At 44.9% G+C, this 22931-nt stretch overlaps 1 protein-coding gene across 4 annotated transcripts in view; it reads left to right on the top strand.

The window, feature by feature from the left end:
• Window positions 1-22931, top strand: part of SH3PXD2A (SH3 and PX domains 2A) — a 271290-nt gene that overhangs the window by 124203 nt on the left and 124156 nt on the right. For 3 of the 4 annotated variants that reach the window (XM_014959796.1, XM_014959806.1, XM_014959787.1), the window contains exon 5: window positions 3012-3103. In XM_014959796.1, coding sequence (XP_014815282.1) covers window positions 3012-3103 — 92 coding nt within the window. Of the gene's footprint in view, window positions 1-3011; window positions 3104-21185; window positions 21241-22931 lie in introns of those variants that run through there. The other variant, XM_014959822.1, reaches the window with a different exon arrangement.

Genomic DNA, 22931 nt, shown 5'->3' with positions numbered 1-22931 from the left:
TTTGCTGAAGAGATGTTTGTTTCTCAAAAAAGCCTTGCGGCTCCCTGCCCCTGTCCAAAATCAATAGACTAACTCTGCCTGGTTTTACACCCTTGTTTGCACTTTCTTACCCTTTCTTAGCATTTCTTACCCCTTCTTAAGGTTTTGATCCTTAACAAAAACAAGTAAAAATTGACTGGCTGCAGACTTACACCTGAGCTCCCCGAAAAACAGGCAATGGCAAGTTCCTCCTGGGTGGATTTCATTCCACCTCCACGCACTGGGCTGAAAGTTGCAGTACTCTGGGAGGTGATTCAGAAGCAAGAGAGCCTGCCCTGCCCCTGGGCTGCCATGTCTGCAGGGTGGGAAGGTGGATGACTGGGTGTGGAAATGGCTTCGGCTGATTTTTATCCACTGCCTGCGAAAGCCTGGAGTCACGGAGATTGCTCGTAAATTACCCCCCTCCGGCCCAACAGGATCACAGTGCTCCTGGAAATTTCCAGGCAGGGGACCACTGATTCAGAACAGCCAGATTTCCTAAGGCTTCTAAAGATTTAGGAACACAAATCTCCACGGCAGCTTGGTAAGATTTGTGCTCCTCCATCACTGAAAACCTGCTCTGTGCTCCAGCTCAGTGTTGACATTTGTAGCCTGGTTTTTGGGAAGGGTGAACACCTGCGACCTGTAGGGAAGTGGTGACTCTTTGAGAAGGTGTCTGATGTCCAGGACCCCCTGTGATAAATATAACGTGGGTATTTGTGTTTCTCTAGTAATGATACGTATCATTTGCAGTTCTTGCTCTTGCCCCATTGACTGCATAAGATCAAGCCCTTTGGGATTTCAAAACACACTGTAGATATTAAATATCTGAGTCTCATAACCTCTCTGCAGATTAGCTGAGTGTTATTGCCCAGCATTATAAATGGGTAACTGAAGATATATCCCTGCTGAATTGGATGGAAAGAGGTTAAGTAACCTGCCCAAACTGAGGAGGGTGTTAGTAATAGAGCCATCACTAAATCTCAGCCCCATCCACTGTTGGTTAGGCAGCATTGCTCCTCTGCATGAGTTTGTCTCCTTTGAGATGCAGCTGAATAAAACATGCTTTAATGTTGTCTGTGTCCTCATTAGCCTGTGCTGGCGAGGCATTTATCTTTCTCCTTCAACGTGCCATAATTGTTTCTCTTCCTTGGAAGTTCCTGACTTCCCAGTGTTAGTCTTGGCATTTATGCACGTGAGGAATAAGGGCAGAGAGCTCACACCTTTGTTAATGCTCTCAGACAGGATGGGAAGGCTGAGTGGGTAGCGGTGGGGACCAGGACATCCTCCATTCAAAATAAAGCACTTGAGTTTTGCACTTTTTAAGTATCATCCTGTGTTAGTGCAGCAGCCAGCGGTGCTCTCTACACACGCCCCAGCACTCGGACCTGCCAGGCTGTTGCCAGGCTGAGCTGTTTGATGCTGCTTCCTTTTTGCAAGGTATCTTTTTCTGCTCAATAGCGTAGTCACGCACGACCAAAGGGCAGTGCCTCGTTCTTCACAGGCCTGCTGATATCAAACGGATTTTCTTTGTGTTTTTGTAACATCCCTCCACCAGGGAAAGGAGAGCTGGAGGTCTGGAAGCACTCAGCTTTGAATTTCAGGCCACCTCAAACAAGACCCCATCTTGTAATACTGGAGACCTGGAGTTTCAGATGAGGGTTTTTTTTTCATTTTTCAGCTGTTTTTCTTCATCTCCCCAAGCAGGAGTTGTCCTGGAAAGAAATCTGGCCACTTCTAAAGCTCGGTTACAGACAGCCATGAGGATAAGCAACTGCCCTGTCCTGCCTTCATGCTTTGACTGGGCCTTCTGGTGTGTCTGACCAAGATCAATCAGATGTCTCATGGGTTATTATAACCAGTTCACCCTAATGCACCTTCCTGTAGCTCTGGTGCCATTTTTCATCCATCTTTCAAGATTGTTTGTCCTGCTTTCAACTAGCAGAAGAGCCAGACAATCTCATTTTGTCAAACAGGTTTACAGCACCTCTAAGAAGCTTGGTCTATATTTATCCTGTGGCCTATTTTCAACGTAACTTAGCACAGGAGGAGGTGAACTTCAGCGTCTTTTCCTCTCCCGCGGGTCATTTCTGGAGGCAGTCTCAGAGTCATGTCACTTAGAGCTGCTGTCTCATCCCTGTGGGCTGGGGATGGCTCTTTGGCCTCTTTGGGCACCATCAAGCTCTAGAATATGAGCAGTGAATTCATAGCATGTTTCTGCCTTCCATGCTTGTCTCATTGGCTTGAAGTACACTTCAACATCAAGTGGTTGCTTCCCAAATCGTACTTAAATATTGCTGGTCATGACAAGTGCTGTGTACCTGTGCCTTGTGTATGGATGTTGTTAGCCAAGATGCACTGCAGTGAAGCCTTCTTCATGCAGAAATTGCCTCTCTGCCTTTTTTTTTTTTTTTCTTTCCAGGCAGTTAATCAAATTTCTTTTCCTGTCAATTTAGGAGCAAATTGTTGTTTGGTTTTGGGGTTTTCTTTTTAGCAAGCTCTGCTTTTTCTGTTGACAGTACTTAATGGAAAGCCTAATGAAGCACATTAATCTGTTGTATTAGTGGGTGTTGAGTCTGTAGATTTTCATTGCTCGAATTTGTGTGCATTAACATAGACCCCATAAGCCTTAACCACATTGTTTGAGATGCTGTGCAAACATGTCACAGAGACTGTCCCAGCCACAGAGCACTTTTACGGTTCTGCATTCGTGGACCAAATTCTGCTTTTGCACATATGGCCAAAAAATTACATTGGCTGACACTAGGTACCAATGCTTGTCTAAATTCGTTGGATCCTATTTGACATTTGTAGTCAAGACATGCTGTTTCCTTTCTTTTCAGGTAAGTATCTGGGTGTGATGCTTTCCTTTTGTGTTTCTTTCCTGCTGCCAGGACTGCTTTGCCTCCTCTTGCTTGGTAGTCTAGGTGTTTGAGGCCATGTTTTGAACTTGACTTTTCTAAGCATTTCTCCCTCCCTGTTTTCTTTTGCAGGCGCTGGTTCGGCTTCCTCCTCACATTTCACAGTGTGATGAAGTCTTCAGGTTCTTCGAGGCTCGCCCGGAAGACCTTAACCCTCCAAAAGAGTAAGTGCTGCTCAGTTCTTTTTGATTAGCTGGAAGGAAAAGATAATTTGGTTTTATTACTGCTGTAGGTGTGGGAACAGATTTTGTAGCTTTCAAGCACTACCTAGAAAATGCCCAGCAATTATGTACAACCACCAGGTCTGGTGCGTGGAGGACAAGGGAATCAAGCAACCCTCAGACACAATTTTCCACCATCCTCCACCCACCTTTGCATTGTTCCTTGCTGATGGTTCTAATGAGGGAACCTCCCCTGGCTTGTGGGTTTTACCTGATAATTATCACCAAAGACTCATTTAGTTCCCAAAAGCATTGGCTCAGCAGCCGGGGGAAATCCTGCCAGTAAGCACTTGGCTCATAATTACCAGCTGCTTCTTTAAATGTACTCCTGCCCAGAGATACTTAGTTATCTGAAGGGAGCAAGATTGTGGTCCAGATCCAAAATTGTCTCTGGAGAGTCTATTCTTTCTGAGCAGGAAGCCAAGAAAAGGCTGGGAAAAGAGTTCCCATTGAACACGAAACAGCCTTTACCTTGGAGCAGACAGGCTGATTCATGCTGCTGCAGTCAGGATTCAGAGGAATAATTTATCCAGGGAGGGCATTGTCAGGAGGGTATTTACAAGCAGCCGCGCCGCCTCACCTGATGTTTCCTCTTCTCCTTCATACCAAACAGGATATATTTTATTGTGCGCTGCAATAAGATTTTGACTTAGTCCCATTGTGTTCTGTGCTGCTTTGTTGCACAATTTGAAACTTGATTGCAGGATGTGTTACTGTAATTTGCTTTCTCCAGTGTTTGCACAGCCCATCGGGTGAAGCTTTTGGGCATTTCGGCGCACGCTAACCTGTAGTTAGCAGAAAGATTTGTATCAGCTTCAGCTGTCAGTAAAGGAGAGGACCTTTGCAGTTTGATTTCTCAAACTTTGTCTCTTGTACATACATGGCTTTATACAAGGGGGCGTATTAACATCTGTACTAAAGAAAACACTGCTAACACAGCTGAGAGTGAAGTCTTTTTGTTTTTTGAATGATAAAAAGAGCAGGTTTTAAATCAAAGGTCTGGAAAAAGAGCTGGTGTTTGTAGTTTTTGTTTTTTTTATTCCTAGCCAGCCTTGTTTTAGAAAACTGTCTGGAGTGCATAAATACAGTTGCTGTATTTATTCACTGTTAAACACATATTGCAAACTTAGAAACCATTGCAGCAGGATCTGCCTGTACTCTGAGACCTGTTGACCATCATGGTTTCCACTTAGGTTCTGTAAGAAGGTTTGCAAAGGTGGCTTGATCCCACAGCACCCTTCTGATGCAAGGAGATGTCCCGGGCAGAGACAGAAACCCAGCAGAGGAGTGAAGTCCCCAGGGTTATGAGTAAGTTTACCTGGAGGATCTCAAATGGACCTTGGAAATCTACTTGAAAAGCTGCTTAACACTCCTGTCTGCTTTCTGTACTGATATGGACCCTACAACATTAGGCTTGAGTAAAATAGAGTCAGGACTGGACCTCTGCAAGACAGAGAATTGGGACCAAGGCCCACCCCTGGGATGGAATTAATCATTATGTCTTTCTTTCTCTTCTCCCTCCTACAAGTTGTTGAATTTTGCTGAGCTCCCTGTTCAACAGCCTTGCAGAAATTTTCAAGTTATCCATTCACTCTCCCCTGGAAAAACAAAAAAGACTAAATTTTCTCAGCCCAAGCCTTGCATCTTATTCCAACCTAGTAATAAGTGTGATTTATTTCCCTGGAAAATGTAGAGCAATAACCTGATTAAATCTCACTTCACTAATGTCTGCAAGACATTAATCTAGCTGGGTTTAAACAAATCCTACCTCATCTTCTGTAAGCAAACAGATCTTAGGGAAGGTGTCTAAGGTTTCTGCTGGGAGTGCTTCACAAAAGATGTATTGTTGAAACTGAAGATTAGTCTCTACAAAAAGATGATGTTAAAGCCAACGGAAACATCTTAGTGTTTTTCTTCTGTGAACTGAGGGGGAAGGGAGGAGATCTGGGGCTCACTGGACCACTGTGTAGGGTCTGGGGGAAGGACACCTCCAGGGCGATTCTCAGCCTCAGCAGGCACTGCAGGAAGGAGGATGATCAGCCAGAGAAAACCCTGATTTATTCCCTTGTTTTGCTACTCTGCCAAGCTCCCCCCCAAAACAGGGAGCCAGTGGTGCCCTATGAATTCAGTCTTTCCTGGATGTCATGATCCATCATTCATCTCACTGGGGGTGGTAAGGGTGTAGCCTAGGGCAACATCTAGACTACCCAAATTATTTTATCTTCTGCTGCTGCTTCTTTTAGCTCTCAGTGCAGAGGTGGTTTGTATATTGATATATCAGCATGGACATGGCATTCAACTGTCTGGGTTAAAGTAGAGCCAATATTGCCAAGTGAGGGACTCAGCCACCAAGGGGTGGCTTGTGCCACCTTCATGTCTTCCTTCTGTGCACAATGAGATGGTCTTTCCTTTTGTGGCCCCTGTGCTGGTTTTCTGCAGCAGCTCAGCTTCATAAGACAAAGCCTGATCTAGAGTTTAATTAAATGATCTTCAGGAGTGTAGCCTTAATCCCATGGACGTTTTTGGTTGCTGAAGCCAGAGAGGGCATTGAGTTATTGCGTGTCAGCAGAGCAGTGGCTGAGCACATGCTCCCAGTCAGAAAAACGTGGAAAGCTTAAACTTTGAGGCAAGAGTCACAAAAAAGCGTGGTTTACCTCACAGCTGGAATGTGCAGAGAGGTGTCCATGCCCTTAATTGCTGAGCCATAACTCGCAATGATGCTCAGGCAGTAATTTATGTATTACTGCAGTAATTCAGCTGCGAAGCTGTACCCTTCTCTTCTGTTCCTATTGTCTTAAAAGAAACCAACATTTCTCCGTTGTCCCTTAGGCACTTTTACAAATGTGTTGCTGGTTTCTTCCTTTATAACTCTTCATCTGCCCTACCCTTGCCTCCCCTCTGCTTCTGTGTACTGTCCTCTCCGGGTTACGCCGAGTTTGGCTTGCAGGCTGCTCCCTACAGGGTCATTTCCTACTGCTGCTGTGCTCCGACTGCCCGCAGTGCTGAGCAGCACACAATCCAGCTATAATAAAAGCTGGGCTTTCCCAACACTCTTATAATCCAGCCAATTTGTTCGGTTGGATTCTCAGTTTAGGTTTTCTGTTTCCTGTTTTGGTGATGGTCCAGGCTTTTGAGTCCTGTGACAATAGGCAGAAGGTATTCCATTCAGCCCCGTTAAACCTCTCCCATGTAGGGCAGCTCACAGGCAGAGAGCTGGAGAGATGTCACGAGAAATCACAGCGTTTTGAACTGGCTGATGGTCTCCTCTGAGTCTGCTCCTGCTGGTGGAGCTACCTGCAGGTCAGTAGCTCCCAACAGCAGGTTTCCTTCATGCTGCTTGGGAGACACCATAGGAGGACACCAAAGCCCTCCATGGGATGGTCTGGGAGCTCTCTTGGACCGTTTCACATGGTGAAAGCACGTCCTTTGCAAGGGAACCGGCACGTGTTGGGAGCACTGATGTGCAAGGCAGGGTTTGGAGCTCCAGTGCCAGTGTTCCCAGGGCAGCCTCTTCTGCTGCCCTCACTCCGCTCCACCAATCAGCTGCAGAGAAAGCAAACTTCAAACCATAAGCTCGGGTACAACAGGAGCAGTTTCCAACTCCTTAGGTTTGTAATATGTGGAATTTTAGTGTTTGCGTCTTATGTATGCATCTGTATCCAGGCAAACGGCTGGGTTTGTGTCTTTTACCATGTCTGTGTAAGGACTAGATCCTGCACTGCAATGGCAAAAGATACTATAAGGTAAGAAGGAAGTGCATTTTTATTTTTCCATTATTTTAAGTTAAAACACCATGTCACTGAAAGCCATTCATTTACTGGATACTTCTGTTAGTAATTATAATTACTGATAACTAAACCAGAGGTGGATTAATTTCAGATTTCTGCTGGGGATTTAAATTCAAGGCTGAGGTCAGGCCAGGGCTCATAGTCAACAAACAAAATCTCAGAAACCATTTTTTTAATGATTCTTTTTTACTAGAAATAACAGAAATACCCAAAGAGTAGGATTAATCAATTAGACATTGCATATGGTCCACTGCTTTTAGGGCTATTTTGCAGTTAGGTTCAAAATATCCCAGCCAGACCACTCATGTGAGAGTTCACTTTTTCTTTCTGGGTCTGGAACCACTCTGAAAAGCAGACCAAGCGCCAAGGATTCAGTTCTCCAATACTCCCCCTGCAGAAATATATGTGGGCTCAAACGAGACTTCTGTTAAACCACCACTAATAATATTAACAACTGAATTTAAAGCAGTGTTCAGTGTCTGAGAACATTTTTCCTGCAAGAATCATAACGTGATTTTCAAACAATATGCAAATCCAGGAAGACTTGGGAGCTTATTACATATATGACGTTATCTTATGATGTTTGATGCAGAAAATGGACTTAATGCTGAAGGTGCCTTTACTGAAGAACAGAAGTGCTTTATTGTTGTCTGAGATTTATTGATCGTATCTGTATCATGTGAATACTGGTATAACACTGGGATACTCACATAACAGGCAGTCACTGTAAAATGGAAGCTGGATTCTCCCTTTATTCTTCACATATTACAAATTTCTGATAAGGAATCTGGAAAGAGGTTGCCAGGGCAATGCAGTGACCATGTTAAGGAGGCATGCTTTAGTTTATGAGTCTACCACTGCTAAAGCACGGTTCCCTAATACACTTTTTTCTATCCATAAACGTGACTGTGCTTACATATGACTCTTTCTGTTTCCCAAATGTACAATAATCTGCACTGTAATAACAATGCCTATTGGTAGAGGAAGAAAATTTTTCATATGCAAAATACCTATATTTATTCCTATCTGTTTGATATTCTGCAAATAATTTCTATTTCATCCCAACCCATTTGATAGTTGAGTCTCTGAGCAGATGTGCTATGAGAAAAGCTGTCATTCTTTTTTTTGTGGTTGCTCTTTATTACAGGCCTTACAGTACAGATAATTTTCACATCGTTTAGGAATGCGGTCAGCACCATTTTATGACAATTGGTGTTACAGTCTGCACTTGGCAGTGGTATTGTGACTGCTCAATGCATGCATTTTATTAGGGAAATTCATTCCACTTGACAGAGGCAGAATGGAAATTAATTTCCTTAAGAAATGCAAAATCAGAAAAAGAAGTTTTATTTTTATGTGATTTATCAGCTGGGAAGTAAATTGTAAAACACAGCAGGAAAAGCTTTGAGGAAAGACGGTGGCAGGATAAGGCACTTTAAGACCCACTGTTCTGAAGGGAAGAAGTAGTTAATATTTTCAAAGAATGACTTAATCACCTTCACTGAGATTTAGGCAGCTAAGGATGCAATAACCTGTTAGGATGAAGTTTGCCAAAAGCCTTGCTTGGCAGCTCCTAATTAGTCATCCAGCTGTCGTTGGTGTCGGTGGGAATTAGGTACCACAGCCCTTTCAGCATCTGAGTTAAGCAGAGCACCTGTGTTTAGTTTTTCACGGGTGCCTGTTCTAGGACTGTATTTACGTAAAAATATTTGGCCTCAGCACCTAAATTTGTCGTGAAAATGGTTTCTTGGCTTCTGAATTGCAGAAGTGCTTCCCAGTCTCCTGCCCGTAGTGCGGGACTGGGCTAGATCTGTGGCCGAGAGGTCAGGCAGCCTTGTGCCCCAGGAATTGAGGAGTGAAGTGTGGCTGATCCCCAGTTGTGCCCCCTCTGACCCCAGGAGCAGGAGCTCGGGCTCTGGGACCCGGCCGCTGTCAGATGTGGCTCTGGCTGCCCCGACAGCGTGCGCTGCCTTTCATCAGTGCCTATTATCATGGGCTTTGGGAAGGTCTCGCTTGGAGACTGTTATCTTAAATAAACTAAGCCAATACAGGGATGGAGGAGACTCTAGGAATGGGAAAAAAACGAAGTAACGGATGGATTACTCATCCTCCTCTTTAGTTTTCCCTTTTGTTTGCGACATATAAACGATTTGGGCTGGAATATCAAATGGGGGATATTGAAATTTGCTACTGGCTGCAGCATCGGTGATAATAGCAAGTAACGCAGCCTTCCTGAGAGGAGATTTGTATCTTTTTGCTACTCATCCAGAAAATGAGAAATGTATGTATTATATGTAGATAAATATCAAACAATAAACCTGGGGGAAAACAGAAAGCACATTAAACGAAATAGGTTCAGCAACCACACACAAAAAAAGATGCAGAAGACTGGCAGTTGGAACAGCATAAATTGCTGGTGTTATCATCCAGCAAGAGCTTTTACTCCTTGCTTTGCATATCACATCTGGGCTTGCTTGTGCTTTATAGGTCTGACTGTGAAAGGACACGGGGCTGAGAGGAGCAAAGATAGTTTAATGCACTGACAGCACTGGCAGCCAAGTGTACAGAAATAGCTTTTGCCTGGGCTGGTTATGAGCATGTGGCAGGGTTTAAAAACAGTGTGCTGTCACGGGCACAGGATGGGTTAAGAATAACCAGACTTATCCAGAATCCCTCCAAATGTGACCAAGATCACAGCCTTGCTGGCACACTGCTTCAGCGGTGGCACTAAACACTGCCTTGCTGGGACCAAACATGACAGTAGTGTCAGGGCTAATTAAAGTTTGCAGTTTATGAGCACAAATTCAAGACTTTTTTTTTATTTCTCTAAGAAATGCAGAGACATTGCCTTTAGAAGAACTAAATGCTAGGCCGGTTGGCTCTAGGGCCTTTTTCCTGTCCAGTAATTTTTGTTCATATCCTAAAGGAACAATCACTGCTGATAATTTACCAGTGCCTATTTTGTAGATTAGAAAGTAATGGTTTGCTTAATGTTTAACTTAACCCATGAAATTCTTTCCTTCCGGAGAAGAGAAGTTCAGTGATTAATGCAGGGGATTGGGGAATCTGCTCCTTTTTGTCTCATTGATTTATTTTGTGATGTTGGAAAGGCCTCTCACATCTCCTGGCTGTACCTGCAATGATTGCAGATATATAGTTTCAGAGGTTTGCTAAGAGGATTTGATTCTGGTAAAGAAACCCTTTTCCTTCCATAGTATGATTCTAGAAATGACCAGTTACAAAAATAATTTGTTTTTAAAATCATCAGTCAACGTTGGAAGAAACATTACTTCCAAAACCTGTCAGGAAAGCCTGTTCTGCTGGTGCTTCTATATGCAAAACCAGTTAAGGAGCCAAAAGAACAAATTTATTCCTCTGGCAACGGGGGAAACCCAGGCAAATGAGGAAGGATTGGAGCAGAACCAAAATAACGATTCCGAGATTATCAAGCTTGATGTGACTGATTTGGAGCAACCGTTATCCTTGAGCCCTCACTTCTAGAAATGTTTGGTTCAGTGCCACGGGTTCTTCTAAAAGTCCCCAATTAAAGACTGGTGATGCTTGGTTGATGCCCCAGATTAGGGGCAGCCCATAGGGTTGAATCTCCCAGGCTGATGAGCACTAAAGAGATCTTTAGGTCCATGCAGAAGAGAAGCGTCTGGTCCTGCTGTGCTTTGTGGATAAGCCTGGCACCGAGGAGAGGAAGAGGAATGGGGACTTCCTCTTCTTATCTGGATGTCTTGTTCTGGTGAGCCCCTGCTAGCAGGTTTAATCGCACGAGCTGAGGTATCTCTCACTGTTGACTCATGACCTGCCAGGCAGGAGGAGATGGGGTGGAGTTCTCTTCTCACTAACAAGACAGAATTGAATATAGCCTGTCTTGTCCTCTGCGTGTCACGTCTCGGAAAAACAAGAATAGGCAGCTTATGTTACAAATATAATTATATCGTGGAGAAGAATCCGGCTTGTCATTGCCATGTCTATATTTAATATGGTCACACTATTGTTTAATGAGGATCTTTTTCCACTCTGAAGAGGAGAGCACCAGGGACAGACATGCTCAATGGGGTGTTTGCTGCCAGGGTGATAAATTATCCCCCATTGGTGCCTGGGGTCAGATGGGACTTTTCAGTGCCCTGCGCTTCCTATTGTTGATCGCTGTGTAATTTTGACACTGCTTATCTGCAGAGTCCCTTTATTTTTCATGCTGTTGAGGACCAGTAGCCTCACTGGTTATAAAAGGAGCGTTTTTCTCATGTACACGTGCCTAATGCAACCCAGTATGGGATTCTGAACTGGTTGGGGGTGATGGATGACACCCCATTACATCTGAGGGGGTTTTATTGGGCTGTACTATATGTTATGAGGGAAGGCATTGCTTAAAATGTGTTTTAATGCTGTTGACTACAAGCCAGGTGGAGTTGACGTCTCACATTTATTTAAGGTGGAGCGTTTCTGTCTAAGCACCAGGAAGCAGAGGTGATGTTCCTCAGTAAACAGGACTTTGAACTCTGAGAGTCCCTGGTACTGCCCTTAGCATCCAGCGGTTGCCACTGAAGAGCGAGGAGGCAGCGTTAGCAATCAAAGAGTGCTGAACAACAGGTAAAGCCAGTCAGGTCTCTCTGGAGAGCCAGTGCCTCCTGCTTTGAGTTAGGAGGAGAGCTGGGCTTCCCTTCTGGCTTGGCTGTGTCATAACTGCACATTAAACAATCACTGTTTGGTGCACCTGGCTTCACCTCTTCGCCCCATCCCACCAAGGGGTTTTGCTCTGGAAATCCATCTCATTACACGCACAGGGCTCGGTGGTTTGGGTCCTCAGAGTTTTGCATTTAGCTCCCAATGCTGTTGCTGTTTAAAATCTTGCTTGTAGCAAGGCTGGAATAAAAAAACATTTGTGGTGGTAGGGAGTGCTCCTGGAGTGCTGCACGTGTCCGAGATGATGTCTTTTGCTCTGTTCTTCTGTCTCGTGAGGTAACACGGTGCCTTCTTTAGGAGTTGGGGTGTATAAAGAATACCAGACCTCAAGTGGCTCTGGCTGTAGGAGACACGATGATCTATGGGGAGATCCATTTCCACCCTTTCCATCTTCTTGACTGGTCTGCAGCTGACCGTCTTTCATCCGTGCTGTTCCCAGAAACACAAGCAGAGGATCAAATAACAACATGTTTTGACTCCAAACTCTGGAGTGACTTATCATGTTATCAAAGCTTTTGATTTAATTGAAATTTCGCAGATAACCCTAGACCTGCTTTTAAGTGCAGACTCAAGTGCCATTGGGAATTCAATTAAGACCCTCCCCCCGCCCCTTTTAATGCTTGCATTTTGTTTGGGAGGTTTATGGAAGGGATTTGCTACTGCTTATCTCTAGCTAGAGCTGTGTGTCTGGGTTCAAAAATGCCCTTTGTCTTTGGGCCACTTTCTTTTTCCAGTTATGCCAGAGTTTGATGGGAACAGCCCTGCTGACAGTAGCAGGCTATTTGAGATTTACGCTGATGTAAGGATTGCAGAATTTGTTGTGTTAAAAGTAGAATTCTTTCCTTGTTTCCATTCACAGCTCTTAAAACAATTGGCCTAAGCTCAGGAAAGATGTTCGTTTAGACAGACCTCGGATATATTCTGAATAGAGGATTGACTGTGGCTTTGCAATACTTTGGTCTAATCTAATAAATGCTGGTTATTTGCTGGATTCTTGCAAGCTGTATTTGCTTCCCAGCTCCAAGGAGTTTTAATAGCCACTCCAGTAATGCTGACTGCAGTGCACTGTGGTGAACCTCAGAACATTGTATATGTCTGATTACATTTGCTTTCAATTACAGTCTTGTGGGTTTGAAAAATCAGAGCAGTTCAGGCTCGTTTGGGAACCACCGCAAAAAAATCACTAGTAACCTGAGCTACCTAGGGCTTGAAAATATAAAAGAAGAAGAAAATGTTGAATGTTTGGGGCCAAAAAATGTCTATTTTGCTTTTTGGGAAGAGACCCATTGCAGCAACTGTGGGGTTAGGACAGCAGGGGCACCATATCTAACAGATAAACCTTTTCCTTTCCCATCCAAGTGTTCTGGGAATGAAATGCGACTGGCTCACACCAGAGACAGCGTTCATCAGAGACTTGAAGCTGTTCCTGGTTCACTAGTGAATTAGCAATGTTGTGATCTTTGGTGCTCCCTGTTGGAAAGGTTGCTCTTCCCAGTCCTTTTTCTAATGGTTAGATCCTCACCAACATTGGCCTCTCTTGCTGGGAGGAGCTGTAGAGTTCTTGAGGATGTTAAAATTAATTTAATCTTCCTATTTCCGTCAGAATGCAGTATTTTCTAGAGGTGTTGATTGTCTTCTAAATCTGGCTAGAGGAGGAGCTTTCTTTTCATGAGAAAGTTTCACCAAAAAATGAATCTCTCGGTTCCTGTTGAAATGTGGTCCCAAACCCCAGAATTGGGACAGTTTTCATCAGCCCCACTGAGCAGCAGGATGGATGTAGGGTGGAAAGACGTGCACAGAGACATCCAGCAGATGGCTTTGTGGGCTACCTCTTTGCAATGAAGGGTGTTCAGGTCTCTGGGAGCTGTGTGGCTGGGACTTGATGTCCCATTTCACTGCTGGGCTGAGTCTGCTCCCTGGGCAGCCCTGGGAGACCATCGGTCAGGGCCGATCCCTTTGTCCCCCACCAGCATCTGGCGAGCAAAGAAAAGGCTCTCATGAAAGCATTAAAGAACAAGCCCTGGTGCAACACTCTTTTAGGGTGAAATGAGTATTTCCTAAATGAAAGAGGAGCAGGGAAGGTTGCATCGTGAAAAAGCCCAGCCACAGCACTGTGACATCAGGGACGGTGCAGTGAATTTCTACCCCAGATGGGAAGGTGGGATGTAAGGCTGTCATCAGCCCCCTGACAATATGGGCAACCACAGCCAAGGTATGCAGGCTGCTTAACTGGGGCAGCTTTTACTTTGTAGTGGGGACCAGTACATGTTGTCAGTGTTCTGCATATTTTACTAAGGGATGGGACATTCTAGCAGTGCAGCTCCCAAATTTGGGGAAGCATGTAGGTAACAAAAATGAGCACTTTCCTTTCTGTGGTCCTAATAAAAAGGTTCTTCAGCTTGCACAGTCCCTGTAGAGGATGTAACCTGGGTGCTGAGGCATCTTGCTGGGTCTGGATTACTTCCTTCGCCTCCACATTTACCTTTATAGTGAAGCTGAGGGCCAGGGGCAACTGGGGAAAGCTGCAAGAGTCGTTCACATCCCTGCAAACAGCTTTAAACTCTTCCAGCGAGAGGTCACTAGAAAAGTATCTCATTGTTTGCTGGGCTGTCTCAATGCACAAAGCAGGGCTCTGTTGGACACGCACTCACAATGTTATTAATGTTCATGATGCATCAGTGTCATCCCCTGGGGGGAGGAGGAACCCCCGGCGGCTGAATTGCACAGGCCATAACAGCTAATGAGATGCTCCCCTTGCCAGGCCTGACAAATAAGCTTCTGTTAATCTTCATTGTTATCGTTTTCATGCTCATCTGGGCATTGGGGAGGGGGTTGTTTTACAGATGCTTGGCTGAGGGGCTGGCAGGGTGCCCCACACCAGCGGGCTCCCAAGGTGAGCTGGGACTTTAAGAGGAGGCAGACATTCCACAGACGAGGAGAAAGCCCCGAATCCCTTCAATAAAGTAGTATGTTGGAGCGAGTGGTTGCAAGAAGTGGGAGTTCTGCAGAGGACGGAGATAAAAGGAGGCTTTCAGGCAGGAGAGAGGATTCCTGCCTTTTCCAGATGTAGCATTTGCATTTGGAGAAGGAGAACTGCCAAAAGGCCAGGCTGATGAAGGATGCTTTGTGGTGCTTCCAGCCTATGAAAAACGCAGTGCTTTGAAAGTTAGGTGCTTGTGGATTATTAGGCAAGAGATGAAATAGGCATCATAAGAGGAGTCCCTTTCCTCCTCTTCTTATGGAAGGCTGGTCTCCATTATGTAATTGCTACCTTTTTTTTCTTCCTTTTTTGTCTGCTTTCTCTTAAGGCTTTTTTAAAAATACACTCTTGCCTCAATCATTCAGCATCCTCATAAATCAGAACATTTTGGCCGTGTCGATTTATGACAAGTGTTTTATATTTAATTTTTTTTTGTTGACAGGCATATAAACTACTGAGCCCTGGTTTACTGCCCAATAAGTCCTGATCCCTGGCAGGGTAAATGATGTTTGTGAGAGAAGATTGAATTGATATCAGTGAGCCGAGAATTTTTGGCATTAACAAACAAATGTTGCTTTCTGCCATGTTTTTGTCTATTCTAGTATGTGCTCAGAAAATCTTCAATCTTATTTCGGTTTCAGATACGTTCAGTTCAGGTACGATCACATGCCAGGGAGCTGTATAAGTAGAAGAAGTGATTATGAGTTTAAGAGAGCACTGACTCTAAATAGAGCATTTTTAACAGCTTGGGGCTCTAGCAGTCCTTTGCAGGTTTCCTGAAGAAGTTTTGCCAATCACGTCTGCTTCTTCTTTGAAGACCTTATTTTTGAAATATCAAAGCAAATTCTGAATTTTGAATGAAGTAGGACACAGCCCTACAGAGACACGTGTCAAAAACATTTCACCTCCAGAGTAATGCAGCTAGATAACATTAAACTTGCTGTCAGCCTCATCCCAAGAGTGGTTCTCCTCTTCCATTTATGTACGTGGGTAGTTTTCTACAAAGTGAATAACTGGATGGAATTCAACAGGAGCACACGTGCACCCAAAGTTATTTGTGTGTGTATTCATGTGTATGTTTGTTTGATGGGAATGAAAAATTCTGGAGAGGGCTGGGATGTAAGGGAGATTCATTCATCAGTAACCCCCTCTGCAAATCTTGTTAACTCTTCTCTCTTGCCTGGAGATGGATATGTATGGAGTACACACACACAGGCTTTGGGGGCAATACAACAAATTTACCTTGAATTAAGTCACTGGTTCTCAAGGGATGAGGGTAGGTGACATCTACTGTCAGAGACTCCTAAACACAGATGTCCCACAGCAAAACCAGCAGAGAGGCTGAACATTTAGAGGTTTTATATAGCAGATAATTTGTGTGTGTGCGCGCTCTGAATGCTCTTTCTATGCATTTATTTTTACTAATATTTCATAAAGAAAACAAAAACGGGGCTTGAAAGCAATTGACCATATATCTTTATCTGTATCTTTGAGGGGACCTTTTAACTGTGTAGCTGTAAAATTGAGGGAGCACCAAGGGGAATGCAACCATTCAGAGACAAAGCAGTAAGCGCAAGATGGTGCAGAAGACCTTTCTGTGGCTGTGTTTGCTGTGAAATCCTGTTGGGTACCATTTTCACTGCCCTTTGCTGTGACTAGTACTTGCTCCATGATCAGAGGGAATTCAGCCATCAGAAAGGATGTGGCAGATTTCTCTCCAGTGTAAAGGACTAGGTCATCACAAGCTGTCTAGTGTGAGTTGTAGGCACTTGACAATATTGGCATCTCTCAGTCATATTGACAATATTGGTGATATCTCTTATTTTAGATACATACATAAACCTTTCATTTTACTGGAAATTTTTAAATTGTGCTTTGTTCTCCTGTTGTGCTTTCTTTTTGCTTTCTTATACCATCCCTGACTGCATCAGCTTCTCTGCTTCATATTGACATATCTTTTCTTGTGCCATTTTTAACTGTCCCTGGGTTTTTCCATTCTCCTTCCATCCCTTGGATATTGTTTGCTTCCCTCTTAATGTTTTCTGCCCTGTTTCCCCCAGCATTCCTACACTCATTTCTACTTTTCCCACTGGTACATTGGGTTAATTTGCTCTCTGATGCATTTCTTCTATCACTTTCTCTCTTTACTGTGTCTTTTCATCCCCAATCTCACATAAGAGGTAAGAGAGGGATGATAGGAGTGTCCTGGACATGGGTGAGAGTCTGGGGCTGAGGATAAGTGTGCTCTTGCTGCCTTGTAGAAGCTGCTTGGTTGCTGGATTTGCTGCTACCATAGCTTACAGCCAGGACAAGCTGGTCTGTGGCTGTAACAGTGGGAGCAAACCCAATTCCATGCATGTGTCACACCCCGAGCAAGGATCTACCCTCACTTGTGTTAATGGCCCTGATAACTAACTCTCAGCAATATGGGAAAACCTGCTCTTTTGCCCCACTAGAGGCAACTGCTTTCAGGAGAAGTGATAGAAACCTAATTCGGCAGAAATAAAATCATCAAGGTCTTGTGCTGGTTCGTAACCTGTAAGTTTTGTAGAAGTTGCCTCCTTGGCCTGCCAAACAGAAATTCGTCATCTCTGGCCTGAAGTTACTGGGTAATTAATCTTCCATGGTGGATAAGTCGGGCTGGGTTTTCGGTCTGCAGGCATGGAGAGCTGTGAGCTAACCCGCAGCACCGCTGAACCTTTTCTCTCTCCCCTACTTCTTCATTTTCCCATGACCTTAGGAAAAAAAAAAAAATCCGCACTTCATAGGTCTTTTTTTTTTTTTTCTCTAAATCACACTTTATGGAACATAGTTTTAATACTGTACGGTGCATGTTTAATGATGTCCATATGGGTTTGTGGGTACAGGAATTAAATACATAACGGTTCACGATGACATAACACGGAAATGCAACTCCCGCAGTGCTGGTGTGTAGGCTGTAAAGGGTTATTAATAAAAATGAAGGTTTTAAATAGAAAACAAGCTTAGCAGCACCGTTTTGGCCTTGGGCCCATCTCTGAGTGATGGAAAAAAAAAAAAAAAAAGAGGCTGGAAAATATGGTCTTTCCTCAATACATGAAAATAAATACATTTTACCACCATCCCCTGCTAAATGTTTCAGAGAGAGAGCTGCAGGCCTGACGCATGGCATCTCTCTTCAATCAGAGCCCCAGCTCAGGGAGGTCTGGAGGGGATATTTCAGCAGGGTGCAGAACACATCAAACAAATACTAAGGGGGAGATTGATGCCTTAGATTATTAAAACGGGGTAAGGCCACAATGTTTTGATTGGCAAAACCTTTCAACGGGCGGACATTGCTGTTTCAGAAGAGCGAACTGCTCTGTTTGTGGGTGAGCCAGGAAAATAACAACTCACACAGTTTGGGGGAATGACCTCAAGGAAATCCCATCCCGTCTTGTAACCAGAGTTGCTGCATCAGTAAGCCAAGGAAATTACATAATGCGCCTATTAATATTATAGACAAACAAAGCAAGTTTGCTCTTCTGTGTCCAGCCTTGTCCTATCTGTAGTTGCCCCAAATCTTTTGGTTTTAAATCTTCTAAATAAATGAGACAGCAGTGGATGATGTGTTGAGAATCTCCCTCTGAAGATGTTTTGTCTGAGACGTCTCTCGCTGATTTCCCAGTGACAGTAACTGTATGGGGAGCACCGACACAAACTGAATGTGGTCCTTCTCTTGGCTGGTTCTTCACTCAGTGTTTTTGCTGGGGTTTGAGATGGTCCCTGAGTGAAGCACATAGATCTAAATGCACCCAAAGTAGCTTTAGAATCCGTGGTTTGGGATTTTCCATGTTGCAAACATGTCTAAATTACCTCCACGTTGTAGTCCAGGACGAGGTTAATGCTTCACAGCCATTGCATGAAGGTCAGGATGGGCCAAAACCAAATGTGATCCTGCCCTGGTTTCCGTGGTGTGAAATCCCAGTACTCCCAGCTGCATCCCTCTGTTCCTCCTGCATTCTCTGCTCTGTCTACTCATGTCCTTCAGCTCCAGCACTCACCTCTGCCCATCCTTGCACTTCTGGTGCATGGCTTTCCCTAGCAGATGGCCATGGAGGATGCAGTGGGAATGTAGGAAGACTAAGACTTTCCTGCTTTATCCGGTGCTGTCTGGGTCATATTCCCACCGTCTGCTAGTTCCTTGGTGCTTCCAACTGTTGTTCATTGCAAGACACAGATGTTGTTAGCTCAGTGGCTTCTGTCCAACAACCAGATACTTCAGCAGAGGAGAACTCTGCCCATTGTATGGATTTGCAATTCATGCTGAATACGTGGCATCGCGTATTTTCCCACCTCGCCATAGCCAGGAGAATGAACAGAAATGTGGGACCGTGGGACAAAATACTCTCCCTGCACTGTGCTGCTGTGTTCACCCGTCAACCTCTGGCTTGAAACCAAGATCCTCCTCTAAAAATTGGTTAGAAAAACTACTCCCTGCTCGTGTTCTGCCGGAAAGATGGCTGGGCTCTGTTGCACAGGGCATGCTTCCACCCCCTGCTCCCGTAGTCTGGGTCATCTCAGGCACACCTAAAGCTTTTGGAAAATGATATTATGCCTATTTTCCCAAATTTCTTTGTGCTGACAGATGTCAGTTGTTTGTGTCCTGAAATTGGTCTTTTCAAAAATAGGTATTAAGTCCCTTTAAATAGCACAAACCACATGGGAATGGGATTATTTTTGTCCCTAGCTGCCTAGAATCTATCTTTTTTCTTTTTTTAGTGAAACCAAAATCTTCCCAGGGATTTTTCCTAAGAATAATACTGAAAAGAAAGCGTCATGTGAATCATACAGTAGTAGTAATGCCAATAGTACAGCATTGCCCTTCTATAGAGCTACCTCACCATAGACCTTGAGTAGAGCCCAAACATGAACCCACTCTCTTGGCCTGACTGTGAAATACAGGTTTTATTTTAGGACTAGGGAAGCAAAAGTACGAAAATGGTTTTAAAAGGTCACCAAGGCTGGAACAGGAGCCAGGAGGTCTGAATTTTAGCTTCATGTTGTGACTCTCAGCATACTTTCCATTATTTGCTTTTGTGAACACCACTAGCACACCAACTGGTTGACTTGATGATATGCAACTCCCGGGATCTGCAGGAGTGGGTCAATTTCCACATCAATTTTGGGGGAAAACCATATTTGAGGAAAATGGGGCAAAGAAACTTTGAAGTAGTTTGCCCCAGGTTACAGTGGGACTAGGATTCAGGATGTCTTTAAAGTCTCTACTTCAGCCACTGGCCCCCCAGTCCTCCAAAGAAACACACTCATCCCTTGCTCATAAGCATGGGAAGGGGGGTCTGTAGCCCAAGATCAACCTGGCCCTGTTGTCTTCCTACCCCAAACTGTGGTGAATCATCTCATCTAAACTCACTTTTCCGAGATGAACAGCAGGTACCTGTGCAGAAGAGACACAAAGAGTCCATTCTTCATCACACACTGGGAGAGCAGGGCTGGCTCTAGCTGTGATGTTGCTGAAGCTTTTGTGCACAGACTCTGTCCCATGGCAGTTCTGGAAAGGATCAGTGCAAGCGTGGAGGAAGGGAGGAGGGCTGATGGTTTTGTGGGTCTCCCTCTTCTTCCTCAACGAAATCTCTGTAAGTACAGGGTGCACAGTCTGCTGTAGAAGAGTAGGTTGCTCAGGAGCCTACACTCTGTTTCAGCTCCCAGCACATCAGTCCATTTGGGGCTGCAGGCTCGGCTCCCTGTGACACTTGGCCAGATAATGCCACCTGCAAGTCCTTGTCCAGAGTCAGCGTTGGGTGTCTCGTGATGTCCTCTGCTCTCTGCTTCAGCTGCCTCCTCTGCCGCTTGTCCCCCATGTCCCTTACTGAAGTTTTTGCTAATGGTAGCTTGTGTTGGAGATGCCCCCAGCCCCACGGGGCTGTCTGCTCAGGGAGGTTTGGCCGGGACCATTCGAGCAGTCAGGCAGCAGTGTAGTTTGGACCTTGAGCAGAGCTTTCCTCATCCAGTTACCTTTCCAAGCGGGTGGAAGAGGGATGTGTCAAAAGCGCATTGCCCTTCCCACTGGCTTTCTTCTCCCCCTGCCTATCCCATGTTGTGTTTCCCATCCCTACCTCTCGTGTCTGTTGCCTTGTGAGCTAACACGGACACATCTGCCTTGGATAGACCTTTAGCTGCCTGACCTCCCCCTCAGGGAGCTACTAAGACTTTCCATTGGTGTGTGCTCTATTACCCACGCCATCCTGGCCCTTGCCTCAACGCATCTTTTCCTCCCGCAGGACCCTTTACTGCTCTGTGCCTCCTCACTAGGTTTTGCAGTCACCAAATGTGTGGTCTTTTCCAGCAATTCATACCCTTCAGCAACCTCACCAGAGGCCCCCATGCTCTCTCCTCCTCTGTGGCCACTGGTGCTGAAGATAGACCTTGTCCTGTGCGAAGCTGTCCCTGAGCGTGCCCGTGCCAGTGGGTGAGAGAATGCGCCGTTGCATGTAGCTTTTGTTCTCAGTGCACAGCCCACCTCCCGAAGCAGCAGATAAACACAAACAGCCTTTTTCTGGGGTTTAATGAGCAAAGCAGAGCAGTGCTTCTGAGCTGGGTCTTTAGCAGCAAGGGCATCTTCGCATCCCGAGCCTCATGTAAGTAAATCTGTCGTCACGCTTTGGTCTTTCTTGTGTATAACTTTATGTAGCAGCTCGTCTTAAACTTGTAAAAACATTTTCTGGGAAATTACGCGTGGGCGGTGGGCAACTCCTTCCATGTATTGCCAGCTAATCCGTAATGCTCTCCTTTATCATAACAAATGAGGCAGGTTTCTCAAAAGCAGTATCTTGTGCTGTTCTTTTATCTCTTTCCTTTTGCTTTAAGTCTGGAGATGGGGTCCTGCCCTGGATGTGTTTTAGAGCCCAAAACACAGAGCCGGGGCTCCTGGCTTCTGTCTTGAGTACTAGATGCTCACAGCTGTACTAAATCCTGCTTATTCAGTATCTTTGTGAACTGGAGGGGCTGTAGGTATGCAAAATACTGTGTGTAGCCATAAGTGTTATTAAATTTAGAGGAGGAAAACAAAAAGGCACAATATTCCCAAGAAACCAGGAAATTGGAACTCTTTTAACTGTTCTTCACCTTGGGAAACAGAGGAATGTTTAGATCCCACCGATGCCTCTCTTTAATACTATCCCAAAGTGCTTTGTACAAGTGAAAACTCAAGGGCTTTGCAGATTCTTGGGACAAAATGTTTTGCTCCCCCTGGGATCCATCATGATTTCACACCTCTTCCCTTCTATTGAGCCGTCATCTCTCCTCCTCCAGCCTGGTAGGTGGCACAGGAGATATCACATCATCCCTGTGGAGGAAAATTAGCACAAAAGTATCTTGGAATTTGGCAAAGCACAGCTCTCTCTCTGTATCAGGGGTCATCTCCCCTTTAATGGAAGTGACTAAATCTTTTTGTCTTTCCCTCTTTCTCAGTTTTACTCTGTGCTCTGGGGTGAAATTTTGTCATACTACATTTATTTCTCCTTGCCAAGACCTTCTTTATGACCTTCATTTAAACTAAGTCCAATCAGACAGAGTGGAAGTCCGTCGTATTCCAGCGCTGGGGTTGGGCTTTGGGAGCTGTTTATCTTTTTTCCAAGGATAACAGCACATTTCTCTGTGTGTTGTGTGTATTCCTTGGGCTTACACAAAAAACTTAGGGATCTGATTCTGGTGGGTCATGTTGGCAGGTATCCAAACCCTGTAAATCTGGTCACTCTGCTTTTCCAAATGTTTATTGTGCTGTTTAAGCTTTTATGGGCTCTTCTGCGTATTACATATGGTCAGAATAAATGTAACGTGGTATTCCTGTGCTCAGCTGAGATGCTGAAGAGCCTCCGAGGTGATCGTTAGAGCTGGGGCGGCCGTTCCTGGCATTTGGAGATGGGTTTCTTGGTTGAGCTTTCCAGGGTTGGCAGATTCAGCCCGGTTCTGTTGGTTTATAAATGCCACTTGATCTGAGGTCACAGGGGTGGAAGTAAGAAGCAGAGAGTTGCAATTTCTTGGATTCAGCCCAGGATTCTTGCAACAAATCTCCCCTTTCTGAAACTCTAATGTAAAGGACTGGATTTTGTGTGTATTTGCTGTATTTCCTCCATGCTGCTGTGACAAGGTCTGCTCTGATGCCGGTGGGACTCAGGAGAAGCCTGTAAGGAATCAGTGGGTGCAGAGCAGGGCAAGAGTCGCCCACGTCTCTGTAAGTGAGGAGACACCTACAGACTCTGTCCGAGAGCCAAGGCTGCATTGCTCCTTCAGACAGATGACAAAGAGGATGCTCCCTGCCCCTCCGAGC

The sequence above is a fragment of the Calidris pugnax genome, unplaced genomic scaffold (genome assembly GCF_001431845.1).
Source record: "Calidris pugnax isolate Ruff unplaced genomic scaffold, ASM143184v1 scaffold4, whole genome shotgun sequence".
NCBI lineage: Eukaryota > Metazoa > Chordata > Aves > Charadriiformes > Scolopacidae > Calidris > Calidris pugnax.
This window is presented reverse-complemented; position numbering and strand designations above follow the sequence as displayed.